Consider the following 27,205-nt stretch of genomic DNA (forward strand, 5'->3'; position numbering starts at 1 on the left):
CTTATATCTTCAATTTCCCTCCCTTCTCGAAACCAGTCTAAGCTCTCTCCATCTCCCACCTCCTTAAATGCCTTTTCCAATTTCCTTCCCCATTCCGACGGATATCCATTTTTCAAATTCCATAATTCCTCTAACAAGCATATTTTTGGCCACCTTCTCTCTTCCATTTTTATTATTTCTATCAAATAATTCCCTGCTCTTTTTCTCGATTTTATTTCTAAGCTAATTCTACCTGCCTCCATTTTCCAGATATAGTCCTGCATCCCATTACTATTCTCTAACCTCTTCCATTTCCTAGTTTTTTCCTCCTCTTTTTTTGTTTCCCTCAATATATTGAGTTTGCTTTTTTCCTCTTTCATCATCTCTCTATCTTTATGCTCCCTAGTTTTAACCCACTTTTTTAATGCCCTCCATGCTTTTCTTTTCTGTTCAAATACTTCTATATCTTCCCCCTTTCCTATTTCTCCCCCCTGATTTCTTGAAAGTTTTAATTCCTTACTCACATCCTTAATAGCTTCTAAGAGTCTCTCCCATCTATCTTGAAACCCTCCTACTTCTTTGTCAATCTCAATTAAAATCTCCTGTTATAATGATCTGTTCTCCTTTCTCTAACATTCCTTCTGTTATCTCTTTCAACTCTTTCAGAGCCGCATCTATTTCTCTATTTATGTACACTACTATCACATTTAGTTTTCGCTCTTCTTCTAAATCGATTCCTCTTATAATTATTTGATACCCCCAATCCTCCATGCTATCCGTTTTTATATTATTCTTAACTCCTGCTAACACTCCCCCCATTCTCTCCCTTTCTTGTTCAGTCTTATAGCTGCTTTGGCTTTCCACTTGTAGTTTTTCCCTAATCTATTAATCCAATCCCTCTCTCTATCTTTTTCTAGCCACGTTTCTTGCAACGCTACTATCTCAAATTTCTCTAGGTACTCTTTGGCCTCCCTCGCCTTACTAATTCTCGCTACATTCCATGACACTATTTTTATCCCCTCCTCCTTCTCTCCCTTATTTCCGAAATTTCCGAAACCCCCCTTCCCCTGCTTCTTCTATCCTACCCTTCTTCTCGCTCCATTCATACCAACACCCATTTACTTTTATTTTCTGATATCCTATCTGCGTTTCTAGCCCTCTTCCCCTTTCCTCTTCTGCAATCATTTTTAGCCAATTTTGTATCTCCTTTTCTCTTTCCGTTAGATCATCTTCTATCCACACATTCATCCCTTTTAACATGCCCCTCTTTTTCATCACTTCTATTTTATTTTCCATAGACTCTAACTCTACTATTAATCCACCCCCTATCGCTCTCACTTTCTTTATATAAATAGCCTCATCTAGTTTTTCTTTTATAATTCCCTTAATTTCCTCTTTTATTCTAGCCCCTACCGTTCTTACTCCCCTAATAAATATATTTTTCTTTCTGTTTTTTCTCTCTACCATTTCCCATTCTAATTCTTCTTCCCCTAACTTCTCTGGCATAACCTTCAAATAATCCCTTTTTATATTTCCTAGACCTCCTCCCTTATTATTATTATTATTCTCTTCCTCGCTGTTTTCAATATCTAACTCGCCCTCTTCCTTTTCGCCTGCTCCGTCCTCGCGCACCGACTCTTTTTCCTCATTATTATTATTGTTATTTTCGACATTCTGTTCTTTTCCCAATGTGTCCCTCCCTTTTTCTAACAACTCTTCTATCACTAATTCAAGCTCGTTCATTCTGTTTTTATCCATTATTCTTTCTTTTTTAACCAGCTCTATATCTCTTCTCAAACCCTCATTGATTATTCTCTCTAGCCTTACTTTTTCCCTCATCTCGTTCATCTCCTTCTCTAATGATATTTTCTCCCTATCTATCCTATCTATCTTATTTTCCAGGTCCTTAATTAACTTACGTACTACCGCTAGTTCTTCCGTTGTCGACTCTGCTCCCGTTCCCGTGGCGTCCTCTGTTGATACCTTTCCCGCATCTTCTCTCTTTTTGTCCCCTGCTGGTATCTCTGCCTCTGTTGGTACTGTCGTCTCCTTCCCCTCCACTGTCGCCGTTGTTCCCGCTGCCGTTGTCCCTGTTTCCGATTCCCCTGCTGTTTTTGTCCTTTCCGATAACTCCTCGACTACCTCGTCTTCTTCCTCATTCTTCTCCTTCCTCCCCCGGTTTCTTTCATCATCCACTTTCCCTTCTTCGTGTATCTTGCCAGAATCGCCTTCTTTTCCGTTTACCGGTGAGTGCTCTATTCTTCTCCTCGTGCCGAATGCTGCTTGAAATCCGCAGTTGCAGTTTTCTAAGTAGCTTCTCATCTGCCCTGCCTGTTCTTTTGCTTTTTCTTTTTTCCTCGGCCTTCCTCTCGGTCTTTTGATTTTTTCCTTCTTCTCTCCTATCTTACTTTCTGGGCTCTTTGTTTCTCCCGCATCCGCCATTTTTGTGGCGTTCTTAACCTCTTCCTTCCTGACTTTTTTCTTTTCATTTTTCCTAACACCAATCTTCTTTCTTTTTTCCGCCTTCACTTTCCCTCGCTTTTTACTTAATTCTCTCACTTTTCCTGACTAACTCTCCTTCTTTAATCGTCTATTTCTTTTGCAAAATCGCATTTTTAGCTGGAGCTTCTTAACTCGCGTCCTCTCTCAGCGAGCGCTCCCTAACCTCTACTATACTAATAATTAATAATATAATAAAATATCTGTATAATCTAAATCATATTATTGGTCTTAATAATTTTAATTTGACAAATTAAGGTTATTTTTTAACTAATCTTTTAATTCGATTGGTATCTTAAAGGTAAGAATTGATTTTTTAAATCAAAATATAGTATAAGTAACAAATACTTCAATTGAATTTATTTATTTTTAATTCAATTAATAAATACATCTATTTTAGTAGATTCTAAAACAATAGGTATAATAAACCTATGGTTTACTCCACAGATTTCTGAACATTGGCCGAAAAATACACCTGGTCGTTTTATTATACATCTAATTTGATTAATACGACCAGGAACAGCGTCTACTTTTACTCCTAAAGAAGGAATCGTAAATGAGTGAATTACATCTGAAGAATTAATTAATATACGAATCTGGGTATTATAAGGTAAAACTATCCGATTATCAACATCTAATAAACGAAATATATCATTATCTTTAACTATAAAGAAATCAAAATTAATTATTTTGAAATCATTATATTCATATCTTCAATATCATTGATGACCAATAATTTTAATAGTAATATTTGGAATGTTAATTTCATCCGTTAAATATAAAATTTTTAAAGATTGCTAAAAAAAGTAGTAAAATAATTGGAATAATAGTTAAAATAATTTCAATTATTTGCCCTTCTAATAAATTACGGTTAATTAAATTATTATTTATTATAAATCTAATTATATAAATAACTAAGGAAATAATTATTATAATAATCAATATAGCATGATCATGAAATATAATTATATTTTCTATGATTGGTGAGTTAGCATTGTTAAGTGACGAAGTTACTGGATGAATATTCAGAAACATTAAATTAAATGAAACAAAGACAGCAGAAAAAATCCAGAAACTTCGACGCTTAACAAGCGCAAGAAGTAACCCTAAACCAAAACAAACTTCTCTTCCCTCGGCTGAAAGCGCGCGTGCACAGTCGACGCTGCAGTTTAGCCGTTGACCGTACTTAGGCCCATAAGGCCTAATCAGTAAGAAAGAGAGCGCAGCTAAACTGAAGTGCGAAGGAGAAGTAAAGACCCTGCGTGGGAGAAAGCCATGACGCTTTCTTCAAGCTTTGCCTCCCCCGATTTTTCATTCCTGTGTGTGCGATCCAAGAGTAAGGACGCTATTCAAGAGTTCGATTTTATAGTTATATTTCTGAGTTTTGAAGTTGGAGTTTAGTCTTAATTGTGTTTCCGTCTTGATCATCATTTACTGAAATTGTGTCTTATTCCATTTGAAAGTTATTTGAAGTCTCCAGAAACAAATAAAGGAATTTTTGAAATAATTGAGTCTAAGAAATTGTTTGATTTGAGAGTTTTGATCGTCAACCTTTGGGCCATCCCCGTCAACAAATACAAGTAAGTCGTTCTCGTTAACAATTTAATTTTCCTTGGTGTTTTATTATCACGCAAACAGTTTCGGGGCAACAATCAGTGCGAAGTACTGATCTCTCCCGTATGGGAGAGTAAGCTATCATCCGCATAATCACACAACGTTACTTTGTTAGTTCGGTCAATTTATTACTACCCTAACAGCATCTTGAAATGTAAATTGACTTCATAAAGAAATTTTTAAAAATAATTAATAAATTATATATATAGAATTTAAATCTATTGCACTATTCTGGCATTTTAAAAATTTAAATAAATTTTAGGAATTTCATTAAAAGAATGATATCTTGGAGGATATGCTATAACTCATTCAATAGAGTTATTCATGTTTTTTATAAAAATAATAATCCGTTGAGAAATAATTCCTTCTCATAAAATAAAAAAGTATATAGTACTAAATATAGAAATTAGTCTTCCTACAGAAGAAACAATATTTCAACAAATATAAGAATCAGGATAATTTGAGTATCGACGGGGTATACCTCTTATTCCTAAAAAATGTTCAGGAAAAAAGTTAAATTAACTCCTAAAAATATTATAATAAATTGGATTTTAATCATTTTTGATTTATTGATAAACCAAATATTATTGGGTATCAATAAATAAATCTTCCAAAAATTGCAAATACTGCACCTATAGATAGTACATAATGAAAATGAGCGACTACGTAATAAGTATCGTGAAGAATAATGTCAATTGATGAATTAGATAAAATAATTCCTGTTAAACCTCCTACAGTAAATAAAAAAATAAATCCTAATAATCATAAATTAGTTACATTAAATTTAATTTTTATTCCATTTATTGACGCTAATCATCTAAAAATTTTAAATCCTGTAGGTACTGCAATAATTATTGTAGCTGAAGTAAAGTAAGCTCGAGTATCTACATCTATTCCTAACCTATCTACATCTAACAGTAAATATATGGTGAGCTCAAACAATAAAACCTAATAATCCAATAGAAATTATTGCATAAATTATTCCTATTGCACCAAAAGTTTCTTTTTTTATTCTTTCATTACTGATTATATAAGAAATTAACCCAAATCCTGGTAAAATTAAAATTAATTAATATAAACTTCTGGATGGCCAAAAAATCAAAATAAATGTTGATAAAGAATAGGATCTCCTCCTCCAGCCATAGCTCCGGCTATGACGACAACGAATTGCAGAGGCAGGGCCATCCTCGAGATGGCAGCTCGACTAAGCTTAGGGTTAGCAAACGAGGGAAACACCACTACCTATCACAGACCAGGTTTTGGGGAATCTATACCGGACGTAACTTTCGCAAGCGAAACGACAATCCGCAAAATCAGGGATGGGCATGTCATGGAGGAATATACTGCAAGTGACCACCAGTATATACTTTTTGACATCCAGGACGACCACAGAAACAGGACCAGAGAAAGAAAAAAGCAGACGCCACGGTGGAATACCCGGCGCATGAACCGGGACAGACTTGCTGAAGAGATGCAAAAGGCGGAGCTCCCATCAATTGGGCTCTCTCAGCAACTGAAAGGACGCGAAAAAGCCGAAGCACTAGTAGAAGGTACAACACGTCTCATCACGGAGTTGTGCGACGCAGCTATGCCAAGGGTGTCTTGCGGCCATATAAGACACCCGGTATACTGGTGGACGGCGGAAATTGCAAAACTCAGAAAAGATTGCTTTCACGCTAGGAGGAAGGCTCAAAAAGCTCTGAAAAGACAAAGGCCTGAATCCCAGGACCGAGAGACACGACCGGGCGCGAAAAAGGCTCAGGGACGTGATAAAGGAAAGTAAGCGACGCTGTTGGGCATAAATTGTCGACGAAGTGGAGAAAGATCCGTTTGGCGACGGATATGCGATCGTTACCCGAAAGATAGGCGAAATGAAACAAACGGAGCCCATGGAGGCAGAAGTGATAGAAAAGGTAATCGATGAGCTGTTTCCCACACACCCCATCAGACCTCAGGCAGAAAGAACGAATGTGCCGATAGACGAGATACCCCCTTTCACCGAGGGCGAGCTTATCGCGGCAACCTCATCCCTAAAAAGCGGCAGAGCACCAGGACTGGATGGTATTCCGGCGGAAATGCTGAAAGTCGTCGCAATCCAACGGCCGGAGCTGCTACTGGAAACAGGGAGCTGTGCCTGATACAGGGTGTATTCAGCTCGAGATGGAAAAGGGCAAGATTAGTCCTTATCGAAAAACCGAAAAAAGAAGCGGACGCGGACACTTCTTATAGACCATTGAGTCTATTGGATACGATGGGAAAGACGGGGGAAGCGCTGATTAAACCGCGAATACTTAGCGCCGTACGCGAAGCGGGAGACCTCTCTGATAAGCAGTATGGCTTTAGAAAAGGACGATCGACCATAGGGGCCATCAGAGAGGCAACAGACGCGGTAAAGAGGGTAGAAGAGGTTAGACACGCGACTAGAGGAAGATTATCTGAGGGATCGGGTTATAGAGTATGACACGAAGCAGGGACGTAGAATAAGACCTATTACTGCAGGAGTAGCACAGGGTTCGATCTCAGGGCCGGACTTCTGGGGCATCTTGTACGATGGGCTTCTAAAACTCGAAATGCCGGAAGGCGTGATCCTTCTGGGATAGGCAGACGACGTAGCCGCGGTTATAACGGCACGTAATATGGACATCGCGCAAGCGAAACTAAACGCGATTATGAGTAGAGTGCTATGGTGGATGTCGAATCACGGCTTGACTTTAGCGCTTAATAAGACCGAAATAGTCCTCCTGACAGGAAAGGGCATACCTACCATCATACCGATGAAGGTAGGCGGCGAGACTATAACGACGAAACCATCAGCAAAGTATCTAGGGGTAACTCTGGACACGAAGTTGAACTACGGAGAACATCTAAATCGCGTCTGTAAAAAAGCCATGACTCGGATAGGTCAGCTTAGCCGACTCATGGCCAACGTGCGCGGGCCTAGGCCAACAGTCAGGCGGCTACTCATGGCGACCACCAACTCTATCCTATTATACGGAGCAGAGGTGTGGGCCGACGCGATGAGTATGAATAAGTATCGGAACAAGATAACGGCTGTACAGCGAAGGGGGACCCTTAGAATAGCATACTCCTACCGGACGGTCGCGGCCGAGGCATCGATGGTAATCGCGGGGGTAATCCCCGTGGATCTTCTTGCGACTGAACGCAAGCGGATCTACGAGGCTCGCTTAGCGTCGAATAGCATCTCGATCGCCGCGGAAGAAAGAGAAAAACAATGCGTAATTGGCAGACTAGGTGGACCGAATGTCCAAAGGCTAGGTGGACTAGGATCCTTATTAAAGATGTATGCCCGTGGGTGGATAGGAAGTGGGGGGAGGTTAACTTTTACCTTACCCAGTTTCTCTCCGGTCACGGATACTTTAGAAGCTACCTGTTCGCGATGAACAGGGTGGCATCACCGGGGTGTAAGTACTGCGGTGACGAACGGGACGACGTGAGACACACGTTTTTTGACTGCCCACGCTGGGCCGAGAAACGTAGAGTACTGGAGCTGACGATAGGGGCGTTCACGCCCGAGACTGTAGCTGAAACGATGCTTGATAGTAAGCAGAACTGGGATGAGATAACGGTGTACGTGGAGACGGTTCTCCGCGCGAAGAACAATGATGGTTGCTTGATGCAAGAGTAGTTGTCGGCTAGAATAGCTTAAGACAGGCGACCCACATGGTTGTCCCACACCAGGAGAGCCTCACACACGGGGAGTCTCGCACGGCTCCTGTCATGGTGCATTATGAATTCCTCCAACTCTCCGGATAAACAAAAAAAAAAAAAAAAAAAAAAATAGCTCCGGCTAAAACTGGAAGTGATAATAATAGTAAAATTGCAGTCAATAATATTGATCAAGCAAGTAAAGGAATATTTTCAATTTTATAAATTTTTATATTTAATACAGTGGTAATAAAATTAATTCTTCCTATAACTGATGAGGTGCCAGCAATATGAAGTGAAAAAATAGATAAATCTACTGAAGGACCACTATGGGATAAATTAGAAGATAATAGGGGGTATACAGTTCATCCAGTTCCTGTTCCTGATCCAATAAATATACTTGAAATTAATAATATTAATCTAGGACATAATAACCAAAATCTCATGTTATTTATTCGAGGAAAAGCTATGTCTGGTGCACCTAAAATTAAAGGAACTAAATAGTTTCCGAATCCTCCTATTATAACAGGTATAACAAAAAAAAATTATTGTAAATGCATGAGTAGTAACAATAGAATTATAAATTTGATCATTTCCAATTAGAGATTCCGGATTTCCTAATTCTATACGAATAATTATTCTTATAGATAATCCTAATACTCCAGATCATATCCCAAAAATAAAATATAAAATTCCAATAAATTTATGATTAGTAGAAAAAAATCATATTTTCATATTTATATAGTTTAAGTAAAACATTATATTTTCATTATAAAAATAAATATATTACAGGCAATAGCCGGGTTACTATGGTGAAATGGCCCCCTTGGAAAATGTATATATGTTATATACCATTCGATGGGGGATAAAAAAAAACTCCCATAGCCAAATTTTTAGCTCTCTGCCTAGTGCGCATGCGCAGTAACGTCGATAAACGTGTTTTTTTGATTTTATTTTTTTCTGAAGTCCCTATAGGATAAAAATTTTTTTAAAAATTCACATTGATGTATTTTTATGTCATGAATAACTGTAATTTTTTTGGGATTACATAACCTCAAATATCGGATCTAAAAAAATTATTAAAGTTTTCAATCGATATTTTGACCCCCTTGTTTTTGAGGTGCAACTTTTTAAGTAGACTTTTTTTGTGTACTTTTTCCCGTTCTTTACGATGGCACTAACGTTTTTTCCTTAAAAATGGTGGCACAACTCGATTTGAGCCAAAAACTGATTTTTTTGCCATTTTTTCACGTTTTTAGCTGGTTATGTTACAATTTAGTTACTAAAGTGACTCCTTTTGAGTAGTTTTGCATATCTTCCCATGAAAACATAATCAAATGAAATATTTTGTCCGCTCCAAGCCGTATTTTTTATATTATCTTACGTTTTCAATGATGGTCTTATCAGAATTGTGATATCACCTTATTATAAAACTGATGGCTAATGTTATGTTCTTTTTAAACGTTCTGTGATTGGTCGAAAGTATTGTCTCTGTCGCACTTTTTTGTTTATTGTTTATTTTTATTTATAATAAAAGGTTATGCTTGGCCGCGCGGTTGACGCGGCGGCTGCAATGCAGACGATCTGCGTAGTGAATGGTCAATCATAAAATTAAGAATTATCAGGAGCATAAACAAATAAAGTATTTTGATTTCTTAATTAATTAAACGATGCGCAAACCAATGGCCAACATTGTTTTTTTCAAAACTAATTTTTTTTTTCTTACAATTGTCTATATAAGGGAGAAAGTACAATACGTCCCGTCCCGTCCCGTACCGACCCCGGGACATACCGTCTGAAATAAGTCACTTTTATATTATTGGCTAATTCTGTTCGATAACCCAATCGACGGTACAGAATTAGCCAATCCCGTAAAAACAGCTTATTTCAGACGGTATGTCCCGAGGTCGGTACGGGACGATGGACTCAATTGTACTTTCTCCATAATATACTAATACAAGTGAATGGTGAAAACGCTAATAGTATAAGTTTATAACTTTTAAAGTAAATTAAAATCTAGCAAATAAAAATTGTTTCGATTTTTCTTTTTACTATTTCGGCTTTTGACTGATAATTGATAGCAATACTAGAAAAAATAATAAAGTAGTTAAGTATTTATTTTCAAATTCATGACATGGCGTCGGGCGGGGGAATACCGCCTGACAAGGTTCGTGAAAAATCGTTTAAATGTCATCCCTCAGCAAGAGTTGGAGTAGTAATTTGTTTAATATGTGAAAATGTGTACCATAGAAGTGACTTTAATAAATTAAACAACATAAGATATGTCAGTAATACATTGGTAATTTGTCCTGATCACGCGCACATAAATCTAACCTCAAAATATAATGAATCGGCATTAAATGAGGATGCCAGAATCATAGTAGCACATGTGAAAAGTCAATTGAAGGAAGAACTAAGGGAAGAAATTTTGAAAGAACTGGAAAACAAGGACGAGGAGGACGAACAAAATAGTCAGGATGATAGTATGGAAGTGAGTAATTTGAGAAAAGAAAATAGTCTACTAAAACAAATAAATACAGAGATGAGCGATAAGAATGAAATATTGAAGGAATTTATTAAGCAACTACAAAAAGAAAACAACATTGTTAAGAAACCATATGCTCAAGTTTTATCAGGAGAAAAGCCAAAAAGCGAAAGAGTACCGAACATCATAATAAGGAAGAAAAACAATGAGGACAGAACAGATATAAGAACAAGTGTGAAACATTATTTAAATAAAGAGAAGTCAATTCAAACCAAAAAGGTATATTGCAAAAATGACAATGAGATGATAATCAGTTGTATGAACAACACAAGTGCTGCTGAAACCCTTAAATACATGAGTAAGAAATTATCTAATACATGTACGATTGAAAAAGAATTAGTAAAAAAACCAAGATTGAAAATAGTGGGTGTGGATAATTATGAACAAATGGACTTAAAAGAATTAGAAAATGACATAAATACAAGAAACTTTAAAGGCTGTGAAACAAAATGTGTAGCTGTGCATAAATTTGTAAACAAAAGAAACAATCAAGAAAGCATAATAATTGAAGTAACCTCAGAACTATACAAGACTATAAAAGAGAACAATAACAGAATCTTTGTAGGATACCAGAACTGCAAAGTATATGACGACATTAATCTACAACCCTGTATAAACTGTGGGAGATTCGGACACAGCAGTAGGAAGTGCATAAATGACAAGGTATGTTTAAGATGTGCAGGCCCTCATAATACAAACAACTGTACAAAGCAGTCTGATTTATGCTGTATTAACTGTTGTTTTATTAATAACATCTACAAGACAAAGTATAATACAGCACACGTGGCAAATGATAGCCACCAATGTCAAGTGCTTATGAAAAAAATCAAAAGGCATATTGAATCAACGGATTACCCTGTGGACCCATTTATCCAGAGATATATCGGTAAAATAGATATCCCTGTACCGACTGATACTAGACCAAGAAGAACAAATTCCATGGACACGCTGCTATCAACTTCACCTCGTTCCAGCCTTCTCAATCTGCAGAGTCAGCGAGGAGGCAATCAAGGAATCAAGTAACATGGAGAATATCATTGACATAGTAGAAGATATACAGAGCGAGACGATACAACGAGAAACAACAATATTAGATCTAAACTCTCTAAATAAACACTTGAAAATGAATAAAGAAAATATACTGTATGTAAATATAAGAAGCTTAAATGCAAATTTTAACAAACTTCAAGTATTTATTGAGAGACTAAAGATAAAACCATGCATAATCGTATGCGCTGAATCATGGAACTTAGATTTTAAAGACTATTTTATGATAGAAGGATATAAAATGTATTATAACAGTAGCAAAATAAACAGATCTGACGGTGTGGTTGTATATATTGAAAACGATATAGAGGAAGACACGGAGATTATTGATATAGGCAAACTTAAAATACTCAATTCTTGTATAAAAATAAACAATGAGAACACAGTAGACATATCCGCAATATATCGATCTCATGACATACCAAAATCGGAATTTATTATGAACATAAAAGAACTAATAAAAAACAAAAAGAAGACTAAGAATCATTTAATAATAGGAGACTTTAATATTGACACACTGACACAAGAGAATTATAGTAATGAGTTTTTATGTAACTTACTAGACTCCGGGTACCACCCAGGATTTCAGGGTATAACAAGACCGTCAGATTCTAAAAATATTGGAACATGCATAGACAATGTATTTATAAAAACTAATACAATTTTAATCAGGACTTTCAAATTAATTTATGCGCTAACTGATCATTATCCACTATTTGTATCGATTAACAAGCAAAGAGCAAACAAGGTAGAAGAGAACAAAACATCAATAAATTACAAAAAACTAAGGAAAATAGCGAAGGATGTAAATTGGGAATTGATATTGACTATGCATGATCCAACTGAAGCTACCAATACACTTATTGAACACATAAAGATTAGCATAGATTTAGCTACGGAAAACAAAAAAATACGTAACATACGAGACAACACAAAACCTAGAAAAATATGGATTACTAAGGCCATAATAGAATCGTGCAATAAAAAAGAGTTATTGTATAAGACTTGGCAATTGGAACCAGGTAATAATAGGCTGAAGAAAGAGTATAAGGACTATACAAAAATTCTAAATAAAGTTATCAATGAGGCAAAATTTAAATATGATAGTGAACAAGTAGGAAAAAATCTAAGAAATCCTAGACGTTTATGGGAAATAGTGAAAACTAAACTAGGGAAAACAAATAAGAAAGACGACACTATAAAACAAATTTTAAATAAAGATATGCAGAAGATCGATGAACCCATAGGCATAGCCAATGAGTTCAACTCTTATTTCTGCAATATTGGTAAAAAACTAAGTGATAAAATTAAACAACCAACTAGTGCTAAGGCACATCAACCAATAAAGTATCCAAAATCTATTTTCTTGACCCCAACTAATAACAGTGAGATAAGCAGAATCATAAAGAATATGGAATTGAAAAGCGGTGGAGTAGATAAGATAAATGTTAAAACAATAAAGCTGCTATCGGATTATATAATAAATCCATTAGTGCATATTATTAACTTATGTATTGAAAAGGGTATTTGGCCAGAAGCGTTAAAAAGTGCTGAGGTGATACCAATATATAAAGCGAAAAGTAAGAAACAAGTATCAAACTACAGACCTATCTCTTTAATCTCAAACTTAGCTAAGATATTGGAAAGTTATATATTGCAGAATTACTGAATTTATAAACAAAAGTAAGATCATAGCGGAAAATCAGTATGGTTTTGTAAAAAATAAAGGCACAAAGGAAGCATTATATCATATAACAAACATTATTTATAATAAATTAGATAAAAGTAAGCCAATAGCTATAAGTTTTTTGGATCTCTCAAAAGCATTTGATACTGTAAATCACAAAATTTTGTTGGATAAACTTTATAATTATGGTATTAGGGGAATAGCATATAAATTAATTAGGAGTTACTTAACTAATAGGTGCCAAAGAGTTAAACTGAAAGATGTCGTAAGCAGTTATGAGGCTGTTGATACAGGGGTGTCACAAGGAACTATATTAGGACCACTATTTTTTATTTTATACGTCAATGATCTCTTGATAAATATGACAAAAGAAACAATCATATCCTATGCTGATGACACAGCTGTAATATCAACTGATGATAACTGGAGTAATGTTGAAATCAAGATGAACGACTACTTAAGTAACATATCGGTCTGGCTTGCACAAAATAAATTATCCTTAAACATTGACAAAACGGTATATATGACTTTTGGTAATTATATTGATAGTGTCCCAAGAAACTTTACATGTCAAATAGAGGGAAAGGTCTTGAAAAGGGTGGAACACTGTAAATACTTGGGTATAATCTTCGATTTCAACATGAAATGGAAACAACATATAGAATATTTAATAAATAAAACTAAATATTTAGTGTTTGTATTTTATAAGCTAAGAACATTCATGGAAACACATACATTATTAATGATATACTATGCATTCTTTCACAGTGTTATAAATTATGGAATAATAGCATGGGGGGGAGCGTATAATAACAACTTGAACATATTACAAAATTTACAAAGTAGATTGCTAAAAATAATAAGTAACAACAAATTCATGACTCATAACAAACCTCTAAACTTAAGACAATTGTTTGCGTTTGAATCCATAGTGTTCCACTATAATGATATGAAAAACAGGTTCTTGACATCGAATAGCGTAACAAGGAAAAAGTTGATACAGATACCACAAAGAACTAAAACTGTAAGCCAAAAAAAACAGCTATATAAAGGCTGTTGGTGTATTCAATGATCTTCCAAACGAGCTAAAGACTTTAAACAAATATGAAACAGCGAAAAGTAAAATAAAGGAATGGATTAGGATGAATGAATGATATGCTAAAATACTAGGGATGAATATTTAGGTTCTATTTCAAAATTAAATTGTAAGAGGATCTCTTGTAATGGGAAAAGTGTTATAATAAAGGAATTGTAATTAGTATTAAGTTTTAGTAGATAAGAGTGGCCAGTCCTGCCAACAGGTACCTGCGAGTACCTCTGCGGGATTTACTTGTGCATTGCGGAGTGTAAGTCACTATTGTAATTCACTAGTGTAAATTTTCTGGCTAAATAAATAAATACATTGGAGTTAGTTGGAACCGAAGGCTGACGCGGCTACTTTAAATCTTTCTGCTGTTTACTTCAAAACTAACAATCTTGTATATTTAAAGTGAGTACTATATATTTTACATATCTTTTAAAAAAATGAAGATTTAACAAAGTTTTTCAAAAGTTTTGACATCACAGATTATATGCTTTGATATTAGGGTTATATGTATTTCTAATACATATTACACAATAAATTAATATTTTGTTAAATAACTTCTTTAAAATCAAAACCTATTATTAATATCTAAAATGTTATTTTTATGCCGACACTTTGAGTTTTGAAAAAAATACTGTAACCAACCTACTGATAAATAAAAAATCTCCCATGTATTTATAATAAATACACTTGTATTTTACCGGTATATGCAGAGTAAGACTTATTAATGGGTAGAAAAATAAAATTTTTATTATAAATTCTGTAGTATTAAGAGTAATTGTATCAAAAATAATGACAGATAATATAGTATATAATAATATGATATAATAATATAATAATATGATATAATAATATAATAATATGATATAATAATATAATAATATAATATAATAATATAATAATGTAATAATAATAACAGATAATTATTAGACCTTTTTATACGCTAAATAAGAAAAACATGTTGTGTACGTTATTAAATTCTTGCATAAAATCAAAAGTTTAAACCAACATTAAATTATAAACTGTTTTAGTACTCGCATAAAGATCCGATCTTATCCTAAAACAAAAATAGCAATCAGATTTTAAATCAATAAGCTAACAAAAAAGTAATTAATAAAAATGAATTTTCAATCCTATAGATATAGATATACGTACAATGCATGTAAGGGGAACGAGTCTTTATCTATTTAACTTAACCAATTTAGGCTAATCACATAAAGTAAAATGAGAAATTAGTTAAACATAAAGTTGTTGAAACTATTAACTAAATAAAATTAAGAAGGAAAAACATTTGAATAAAATATGACAATAAACTTTTGCTAGAAACGGATTTGACGATTGATGAGTTGCATGTTTTGACGTAATGCGGTATATTAATTATACAAGTATGATTAAATTGATAAAATATAGAAAGTCTTGAACAATAATTAATTTGTTTATGTATAAAATACTGTCAAATTAATAAAAAATGCACATAAATATCTGCATATGACTATATATGATGTGATTTTTACTATAGTTAATTATTATGAGATGAGAAAAAATATTTGGTTTTACATAAAAACAATACATGAGAAATAATAAAAATGAAAAATAGAACTAATAGGATGCGAACTTATTAATTGTCAATTAACTTTTAAGTTAAAAAAATGTAAAATGAATAAAGTAAACACAAGCTAACCTATGCTTTAAACACATACGTATATGAAACATCATTAAAAACAACATTATTTATTTATTTTAAAATACACTATTATTCATGTCTAGATACAAGAACATATTTTTACAAAAAAACAAATTGAATATAATAATTTCATAGGTTTGTTGATTTTATAAAATCACTAGGTGCAAGCACTTCAATACAGTTTTTATGACAAAAAAAAATTATTTGCTTAAAAAACTTATAAATGAAATACAACTTATTTCACTTTTACTAGGCAATATTATTTTTTTACTTTTCATGTAAAGCTACTGAGAAAACTGGATTATACAAGAACTTAGATTATAATATTTTTGTAATATTTATTATTCATTCTAGTTTTTAATTTAAAAAAAGGCAAACAATTTTTTTAGATTTTTAAAAACTAACTAACAGCATTTTTAAATGTATTGTAAAATATTTATATTTTATTATTTCAGAAGTGATCTTCTTGTCTAATGGTTAAATAAATATGGCATCTAATAGTAATGAAGAGTCAGATAACATCAGGAAACGCGATGATCGAAGATGTGCCATGTGTAATATTTATATTAGAAAATCAATTGGTCGAGAAAAGGAAATCGAATCTGAAGTTGAAATCGAATATGCTAAACAATTATCAAATAAAGATATTTACATCCATGATGTAATTTGTGATTCATGTAGAAAGCGATTAGCCAAATACATATCAAGCTCTAAACCTAAAAAGGTTAATGTTCCAGCAACTGCTTCGTCTCAAGATTCAAATGTTTCTGAATCATTTTCTCAGCTAACTGTCACTTCATCATCTCAGGAAAGTACACAATCATCTGTATACACAATAAAGGAACAAAAAGTACGAGCAACCACGGAATTACTTATTCAAAGGACGATTGCGACACATAAATATTGCTTTGTTTGTGAGTACCAAAAACAGACTAATAATATATTAGTTCCTTTAGAGGCCCGAATTCAAGTTTATAGTAAAATGAATGTTTTTATTCCACATGGCAATAGATGCTGTTGCACACATTTAATTAAAAAAAGATTTTATGAAGATGAACTAAATAAAATTAATATTTTTTCCACTACAAGTACGGTATATATTGATGAATTACTACAATTTTTGAGTCAATTATCAATGAAAGCAGACGAAACTTTATTAGATACAGTAGCTGAATTTTCCATGCCTGAAAAAAAATTGAAAGTTTTTACGGGATTAACGTGGGAAAATATTAATTATCTTAAAGATCAACTCACTTCTCTGAAGAATTCCTGTGTAAGGACAGCGACACAAGCCATTGTCGTATTTTTATTCAAAATGCGCTCTGGGAATTCTAACTCGCTCATCTCTACAATATTTGACATTGAAAGCAAACAACAAGTATCTCGTTTTTGTCAATCAGTATTATTATCTTTCGAAAAAGATTTACTACCAAAACACTTTGGATTAGAAAATGTAGACAGAAATGAATTGATTGAAAATCAAACTTCTAATATGGCAAAGAAATTACATCCTGGTAAACAACTTATTTTGATTGCTGATGATACTTATATAAGGCATGAAAAAAGCTCTAATAACGAGTACCAAAGAAAATCTTATTCAGGCCAAAAAAAAGTTCCTCTGACTAAACCATTTACTATATGTACTACTAATGGTTATGTTGTTGACCAGTTAGGTCCATATCTTGCAAATAAAAATGATGCTACAATACTGATTGAAATATTGGAAGAGAAGCAGAATATTTTACAGAAACTTCTTCGCCAAGGGGACATTTTTATACTGGATAGAGGTTTCAGGGACATTAAACAAAAATTAGAAAATATGGGTTATATTGTTTTGTTGCCTGCACTCAAAGGTTCAAAATCTCAACTTTCTACGCAAGAATCAAATGAAACAATATTCACGACAAAACTGCGATGGGTTGTTGAAGCAGTGCACGGAGTTCAAAAGAAAAAATATAGGTTATTAGATCACAAACTTGATAATAAAATGGTGAAAAATACTGGATGTTATTGTAAAATTTCTTGCTACTTAAATAACTTGTTTGGCAAACGCCTAGATTCTGATGAAGACATGCAAGATGAAATATTTAGTGCTATGCAATCTAGAAAAAATGTTGAAAATACATTAGCAGTTTTAGTAGCAGACAAAAGATGGAGTCGTCGGAAACTACCATTTAAAATAATAACTTCGGATGATTTACCAGACTTTCCTGAATTAACAATAAAAGATTTGAAAATTCTGTTTACAGGAACATATCAGCTTAAACAGACAATATCTTACTTAGCGGAAATGCTTGACGCAGATAATAATTTGAAGATTGGATATTCAAAAGAGACTAACAATATTCTCAAACTTGAAGTTCAATCCAGGCATATTAACAGAAAACAATACAAATGTTTCGTTGAGTATAAACCAAATGGTATTGGTTATTCTAGCATCTTAAGACACTGTTGTGATTGTGCTAACGGTAACCGTACTATAGGATGTTGTGCGCATATTGCTGCCATAATCTATTATCTTTCACATGGAAGATATTTATCAAAAATCATACGACCAGCTGAAATTCTGTCTAAAATGTTTCTTAATGATCAAATTGAAGTGTGTATTGATGAAGATAGTGACAATGATGAGTGAATCATTTTTTCTATTGTGAACATTCGTTATTTTTAAAAAGCTACTTGTATACGTTCCATAATTTATTTTAAATAGCCTATGAAGATAATAAATTATACTTTGTACGAATTGAACATACTTAACTTCAATTCCTTTTTACCTGATAATTATTACTGTCAATAGATTTTGAATAATCAATTAAGTAGAGGCAGATAAGCCAAATATGGCCTTTTTAAGACCACAAGACGCCAAAAGTACCCTCAAACGATCGATTTCAAGGCTATGTTTAGCTAAAAACAGGCTTTTCTGCGTAAAAACCCTTGCATTATGACATTTTTAGGTTAGTTTTGGGTTACATGGTACCAAAAATGGCCTTTTTCGGCGTTAAATCACTCAAATGAGGGCATTTTTAGGTTAAAGAGAAAAGCAGACACTGACAGCGGCGATATTCTTTTTATATATAGAGAGAAACCCTTTATTACCTCAAATTCTGATAAGACCATCATTGAAAACGTAAGATAATATAAAAAATACGGCTTGGAGCGAACAAAATATTTCATTTGATTATGTTTTCATGGGAAGATATGCAAAACTACTCAAAAGGAGTCACTTTAGTAACTAAATTGTAACATAACCAGCTAAAAACGTGAAAAAATGGCAAAAAAATCAGTTTTTGGCTCAAATCGAGTTGTGCCACCATTTTTAAGGAAAAAACGTTAGTGCCATCGTAAAGAACGGGAAAAAGTACACAAAAAAAGTCTACTTAAAAAGTTGCACCTCAAAAACAAGGGGGTCAAAATATCGATTGAAAACTTTAATAATTTTTTTAGATCCGATATTTGAGGTTATGTAATCCCAAAAAAATTGCAGTTATTCATGACATAAAAATACACCAATGTGAATTTTTAAAAAAATTTTTATCCTATAGGGACTTCAGAAAAAAATAAAATCAAAAAAACACGTTTATCGACGTTACTGCGCATGCGCACTAGGCAGAGAGCTAAAAATTTGGCTATGGGAGTTTTTTTTTATCCCCCATCGAATGGTATATAACATATATACATTTTCCAAGGGGGCCATTTCACCATAGTAACCCGGCTATAGCCTTTTATAAATTATTAATATTTATAAATATAAATACTATATTAATATTAATACAATTGTTAATAAAATTATAATATTAAATATTATTATTAATATATATATTATTTTTTGGTAGGAGCCAGTGAATCCTTGTAACGGACTGACTGGTGTTCCCTTGCAGGAACTCCAAGTGTGGGACTCGGCGGCGGCGGTCACCCCTACCCACTAAAGACATATCTCCCTGTACGCCCGACACCAGCCCGGTACGGTTTATCACATTACTTCGAACTGGGCCGCTGTCCTTTGCGCTTACTTTGCGCATCCATTCCTTACTTCCAGTTCCATTCATAGCTACGCTTATATTCTTCCACCCTCGCTCTCGCTCAATTATCCAAACATCCATCCTCTTTCTTACCTCGCAAGATACTACCAAGGTATGATGCAATGCTTCTCCACGCATCTTCGCTGTGAAGGTCATGAACAAAATTTTGAAATACCGTTTCGGACGTAAAATTTCTTGTTCTTTCCAAATCTGCTATCAAAAATAAGGGTTCCTATTAAAAAAAAAATTGACCTTCAAATGACCTTGAAATTTGAGTTCAAGGTCAAAACTAATTGCACAAAAAGATGTCCCCCTTGATCCTGGACAACTTTCATCTGAACAATTTTTCTGTTCATGGCTTAATTTAGGAGTTATTAGACTGGTTTGATTAAAATGGCCCACCCTGTATGTTTTAAAGTAGCCTCTGCTCACCGCGATCTCGCGGATCGGCTGCTCCCGGTTCTTGCTTTGTAAGACGGTGCAAAACGTATTTAAAAGTGATGCACCCGGAATGGTTCTGACGATGTGATGTGTGAGTGTCAGTCCATCGAAGAACGCTTCAATATGGGAAGATACGTAACTCCAGCAAGAAACTTGATTTTTTGCTTGGAGGTTATCTTTTGTTTTTGTGACTACTCCTGCCTGCTGCTCCTGATGATTCTACTGCTATGCTGATATATTTTTTGCGAGATGCTGTCTAAGTGACGATTTACTATTACACAGATCTACAAAAAGTATTGCTGTGTTCTTGTATTCATCCTCTTTAAACAGATATTTATTGTGTCATGTGTAGTGAAATCAGTCACTATGTGATTGTGTGATCTGTTTTTAGAGTTGAATCAGTGTTGTAATTGTGATGTCTCCTACTGGTGGCTATGTGGCATTGGTGTCAGAGGACAGTGATAATTTACTAATTATCGCTGCCAATTGGACTATGCATCCTCCATCCTGGAGCTGATTCGCACTGTCTGGGAAGTGTAGCGCCTGGCATTACTGGCTATTTCAAGGACATCAAGATATCAAGATGACCATAGAGCTAGATTTACTCTTTCTGTAGTGATGCTGATAGGCGTCTCTGGATATTTCAATGTTATCTGGTCATGCTACTTGGTGTTCCTAGCTGATCTAATCACCCGCAGACAATCCTCGAGCTATATTCGAACTTCCTCGCTGTCCTGGTTGGCGTTGCCAGCTGCTTGAGCCACGTCTAGATGATCTTGGAGCTGGATTAATGCTTGCTGGGATTATTGATTGATGTTATTGGATACTTTAACCACTTTAATATGGCTCTCGAGATGGGTTTGTACTATCGGGCATGGTAATATTCAAAATATTACAATGACTTGTACTGTATGTTTAATTAATAACATATCTTTAATAAGTTTTAATTTGAAATGCAGTGTGCATGTTATCAGTTTCTTAAATAGATTTTTTTTTCTTGTTTACGGGTGCTTTAACAGTGATTATTAATATATTGCTAATTTTCTGTTTGTAAATATAAACTGTGACTGAAAAACATATTTTGACGTTGTTATTCTAAAAGATCAGTGGACTTAATCTATCAATAATTATTTGTGAGAAAACTTTGTAATATATTTCCCTGTGTGTCTAGGTGTACGAACAATGCTGCATTCATTGGCATCGCAGTCTACTGCATGCACCAGAGTATAACTGAATATATTATTGACCTTGGTATCTGAAACATCGCAATCTTGGAGTTAAAAGAAAGCTTCATCAAGACTCTGGCTGGAGGGGAGTAGTATAATCAAGGGCACCGATCTCATGCCTGATCATCGATAACACTGGATCTTCGTCAGTGTGTAACTTTCAGGTACAATATGTTCTATATAATTTAAATACATTTCATGCAATTGATGTAATTTTTATTTTTGCAGATGCAGTGTTTCTAAGATGCAGGTTATACGTATGTACAACCAGGCATTTAGTGCATAAATAGTTTCACTTAGTTTCAATATTATTTACATTGCAGAGGTTATTTTTTGATTTCAATTTTATCCTTTTTTTGGGTGAAAAAATTGAACATAATGACAAGCAGTTGCAGCAAGGGATAATATTTTCAAGAGGATTCCATGGAACAAAATAGAAGATTTTTATTAATTAGTTCAGCCAAAATTTGATTTAGTAGTAGGTCATAATTTATAAAATCGATTGTTTAGAGTATAGCCTTAGATTAGAGGGACGTGTCAGGCTTCTCAGAGCCTTTTTTCAATCTGAGTTATTTTCATTATTATTAAGTTTAGGTGTTATAGTTAAGTACAATATACTCAAATTTTTAAAGTAAATTGTGCTGATTCAATTTAAAAAATATCAATTATCTGCCAAATTTCATGCGTTTATTGCGAGTTTATACAATTTCGTTTATGTTGTCTTATTTATATACATGTACGGGCTAATGTTCAGAATTTAACTATAAGCTTATAATGATAAGGAGATATTCCTACAAAAATTGGTGCCTGTGGGAGCGTCGCATCTAGATCGTTATTAAACTATTTGTATCAAAAATCGTTTTTGAGGCTTTGTGTTGCATCAAAGCATTTACAAAATATATTTGCCTGAGTAATAAGTTGTGTTTAGAAAATATCTACAACTTTTACATTTAACATTTGCATGAAGAACGTAAAGCTGCGAAGGTTTATGGCCCATAATTGGATTTTTAGCTGTAAAAAAACGATTTTGGGCTGTTTACTCGAGTTATAAGCATTTTCATAATTTGATGTCAACAGAAAAAAGTTGTATTTTTCAAAAATCTACAACTTTTTCCTTTAACTTTTTTTTGTACAATGCTTAGGATTCGAGTTACAGTCAAAACTGTTTTTAGCGATTTTTGGAGGTGACCGCCTTCTGCGTATTTGTGCAGGATCAAGCCCAAAATAAATTTGGCACCTTACTATTATGAGAGGCGTTTATACGCAAATTTTTAGCTCGATTGAGTAAAGTCTTTCAGAGATAATCGTGTAACACCAAAATTTTTATTCAAAAAACACGCCAAAATTGAACCAATTGTGCCCGCATTTTAAAAAAACGTAGATAATCGGGATAAAAAAAATTAGTTTTTAGGTTTGTGAGAGAGGAGACTCATTCCAAAATTTCAGCCCGATCGGTCGAAAATTGCGTTAGATATTGCATCTCACACATTTTTCGATGACAAAACTATAAGGCACTTCCGTGTCGCGGTCGTGCCTAAAAAGACATTTTAATTTTATAAATAAAATATATAGTTACTATCGAAATACAACCGAGCAATCATCAGCGAACGAAGTAACCAATGCTAGTATTGTATTATCAAGAAGTTTTACATTTTGAGGTTCAAAATTGATACATACTTGAAAATCGCGTAGGAGAACAAACAGATATTTCGTGAGACTAAATAAAATTTTCGTAACATGGCGCTGTACATGTTTTGCGAAACATCTGAGAGAAGGCATTTTGGTATCTCAGTGAGTATTTTTACGAATTTGAGGGAAGTGATAAAGAAATAGTTCATATTTGGTCGAAAACAATTTATTTATCATACATTACATTCTATTATAAATTGACCTATTTCATTAATAATTTCTTCAACCATTCAGTTAGTCCTTTTTTGGCCATCGATCCTGAAAAGAATAACAAATATCGATCACAAGAAAAAATGATTTCCAATAAAAACAAAAATATATCATCATATCAAATAATTTTAGGTACAGTGAACAGATAGAATGTATATTTTAACTTTTTTTTAAAGTCGTATAATAATCTTGTTGGCTCTAATGCGTGTGAAACATAACTTGCACACGAAATCGCCATACCACAAAAAAGTAATTCTCAATTACGTATAGTGAATTTTTAGTAGATCACTAGAAAATAGTAGACATTTCATATAATAATAAGCATACCTACGTGAATTTTGAAGTAAGCAAATAGCGATAACTTTAAAATGGCGAAGATTACCTAGAGTGGGATAACAACCGCATATGTACGTGGTTCTATTATAATCGAAAATAAGGAGACATATTTTCGGTGCGAAGCTTTTATACGAAGGTTTAGCGGCAAGAGGAAACTGGTAAAAAGTATCATAATATGTTAAGATGGCAGGCAGCAAACTGAAGCGCCGCAGCACTGGTATAGTAAGAGAGGGGGTAAGTGAGCAGGCATCAGAGTCGGATAGTATACAGCTTTTTTTGCAAAACGTGTGCTCTTTTTGCTGACGATTTGTAGATCTACTTGCAATGCAAGCGTGAACATCTACCTAATCACATCTAATTTAGCCGAAGATGCAAACAGTGTCGCAAAGTTGTGCCACTGAGTGCCCTGTTTTATACATCATCTATCGCAAGATTCTATGTTAGTTCCGTATACATATTTGTAACAGTTTGATTTTCCCTCGGGTGTTGAGTGGTCAGTCAGATCTACACGGAAAGAAATTTTGAACTGCCACACCTCTACGGTTACAAATTCTTGATTCAAAGAAATCTCGGTATTTGTAGAAACCAAAAATTTGACTTCTTTTAATTCCAATGTGACGTGCAGACCGTCCGAGTATGTTGGTATTCAATGAACTCGGCGTTGGAAACCCCTGAATTCCAAAACCGAAGTTATTGATGTTCGAGTATTTCGGAGTTGCACGTGTAGTCGAGGAAATTAAGCAATGGATTGTTGATGTTTAGAGCAGTAAGACGGATTGTAATGCGGTTATATTTGCATTTAATTCGTCAGAGCATAAGAAAATTTTGTGACCTAGTGTGATTAATTACTTTTTAGAAATTGCATTATTGCTTAAATAATATGTATTTTAAAATTGCATTCCGAGGAGACACTAAATAAAAAATTTACAACCAGGTAAATATTGATGGAAATGAATCCAGTTTTGCTACTCGGAGGTTTTTGGGGCCGCTGAATACGAATATGGCATCGGCAATGGCCTCCGAGGTACCTGGTGCCCAGGGTAGACCGCATTAACGTCGTCTACAAGAGTTTCACGGGAAATTGACAACATATTTGGTCGAGACTCGTTAGTCGGGGGTTTTTGAGGTCGCTGAACACGAATATAGCAACGGCAAAGTCCTTCTGGGTACCTGGTGCCCAGAGTAGACAGTAGCAACGTCGTCTCCTAGAATTATTCTAAGTAAACAACCATATCCATGTTCAGTGCCACGAGAAATCCGAGTAACGTATTTGACTTAATTACAATAAAATTTCCACAAAACTCCAGGAGACGACATTGATACTATCCACTCTGGATACAGAGTACCACCGGGAACGTAGCCTTCACATTAATTGTGTTTTACGATCTCAAAAACTCCCAAATAAAAAGTTTCGACGAAATATGTAGCTAATTTTCCGTGAAACTCTAGGGGACGACGGTAATACCGGCCACCCTGGGCACCAGGTACCTCGCGGAGCGGTGCCGCCACGATATTCGTGTTCTGGGATCGCAAAAACCTCCGATTCACAAGTTTCGTCTTATTATATTTTCGATTCCCACAAAAATCCAGGAGACGACGTGATACAGTCCACCCAGGGCACTAGGTACCTCGGGGAGCGTTACTGTCACAATAGTCGTGTTCTGAGACCGCAAAAACTTCCGAGTCACAAGTTTCGTTTCATTATGTTTCAAATTGCCATTAACTCTAGGAGACGACGTTGATACTGTCGACCCTGGGCACCAGCTACTTCGGAGGCCGTCACTGTCGCCATATTCGTGTTCAGCGACATCGAAAACCCCCGAGTAACAAGTTTTGAGTCACTATGTTACAATTATCCGTAAAATTCTCGGAGACGACGTTCATACGGTCTACCCTGTGCACCAGGTACCTCGGAGGTCGTTGCTGCTGCCATATTCGTGTTCAGCGATCCCAAAAACCCCCGAGTAGCAAAACTGGACTTATTTTCATCAATATTTACCGAGTTGTAAATTTTTTATTCAGTGTCTCCTTGGAATGCAATTTTAAAATGCATATTATTCATGCGATAATGCATTTTCAAAGAAGTAATTAATTACACTAGGTCACAAAATTTCCTATCAATTGACGAATCGAATGCAAATATAACCGCATTACGATCCGTCTTAGTGCTCAAAAAATCGACAGTCAGTAGGATCCGATCTCAACATCTCCGAGGATTTAGGAGATGTAGCATTTCAAAATTTCATTCCGTGTAGGATTCAGTTAGGGGAAAGGGTTAATAATGACTCTTTTTGTATGTTTTAATAATAATAAAGACGTATATTTAGTATCAAAATCAATAACGTGGGTGTTAGATCTTAAAGCCCACCTGTAACAGAAATCAAATAACGCGATTCGTTCGAAAGATTTCGCTATTACAATTGGAGTAATAACTAGCGCGATCAATAATATCTTAGAGCGACTATACAATTACGGTACAGTTACGACTATACGCTTGCGGCATCGATGTCAGAATTACGGAGCGGTGACTGATTTTGAGGTTAGGATTTCATTCGGTTGCGACGGAGTCGTGTGCGCACGGCTACGTCAATTCATATGCGTCGCATAATAACGGTTTCGATCGCCCTGTATGTGCACAGTGACGGTTGAAACGGTTTTGCGGTATTTTGAGGTTATCCTCGGACTCGCAGAGTCGTGGGACGTGGCGAGCGCGAGGGGAGCTCGGAAGCTTAGTCACTTTCGTGAATCAGTCACGGCCTGGCCGGCGGTGCGAACAGACCTAGTCATCTTGTACATAGTTTAATGTAATCTAGTCACAATCAGCACTCAGTATTATCTTTATTCCTTGTACCTTGTCTGTTCGTCCCTGCCTATCTTATCTCCTATTAGGGAGCGTAGAAGAAGAGATGCAATCATTCAATTCTCTAAAGTGGTGACCCCGACTTCGAATATTCGAACTATATTTATTTATATTTACTGATCCTCCACCGGGGGTTGCCACCTTGTCGAGTGCCCGCTTTTTAGGGCCTGGTGTGGGGGCTCGTCCTGCGAGTCTTCGTGGTCGCTTCGGCTCCGGTGACGGGAGCGTGACGTCCTGAACTTGGGTCGTTCTGGCGTGGCGGCGAAATTGGGCTGATGCGGGATACCGCCTCTCGGGCTCAAGAGTAGCCTCCCTGGCAGGATCCCCGTAAAACGGACGCTGCTGTCAGGCCTCTCCCCTGACCGAGGTCGGGCCTTGGGGTTCCCGAGGGCGACCTATGGACTGGACGGAGGCTAAGGGCAGCCCCGTTGCGTTCGGGAGGAGGCGCAATGGGTATTTCATCCAACCCCTAATCCCAAGGTGTGAGCCATCGTACTGAGAAGACTAGTTGGCCGCTGGGGTACTAGTCGGTCTCAATCGATGCCTCGGGGAAACCTAGCGAAATCTCCGAGTATCTAGCCTTACTGCTACATGCGGGGCTCTGTGATAGCGGACCTTT

The 27,205-nt window shown here is 35.1% G+C and overlaps 1 protein-coding gene and 1 pseudogene across 1 annotated transcript; both read right to left on the reverse strand.

Moving 5' to 3' along the window:
• Nucleotides 1–1,014: 1,014 nt before the first annotated feature.
• LOC116416838 (protein bfr2-like) lies at nucleotides 1,015–2,421 on the reverse strand. The gene has a single exon (XM_031927003.1). The coding sequence runs from the start codon at nucleotides 2,419–2,421 to the stop codon at nucleotides 1,015–1,017; it is 1,407 nt and encodes a 468-aa protein (XP_031782863.1).
• Nucleotides 2,422–4,397: 1,976 nt separating this feature from the next.
• LOC107981669 lies at nucleotides 4,398–5,187 on the reverse strand (annotated as a pseudogene).
• Nucleotides 5,188–27,205: the final 22,018 nt, after the last annotated feature.

Source organism: Nasonia vitripennis (assembly GCF_009193385.2).
Source record: "Nasonia vitripennis strain AsymCx chromosome 3 unlocalized genomic scaffold, Nvit_psr_1.1 chr3_random0008, whole genome shotgun sequence".
Lineage (NCBI taxonomy): Eukaryota > Metazoa > Arthropoda > Insecta > Hymenoptera > Pteromalidae > Nasonia > Nasonia vitripennis.

Coding starts and splice junctions, on each gene's coding strand:
- LOC116416838 (XM_031927003.1), bottom strand. CDS start 2,421: ATGGCGGATGCGGGAGAAACAAAGAGCCCAGAAAGTAAGATAGGAGAG.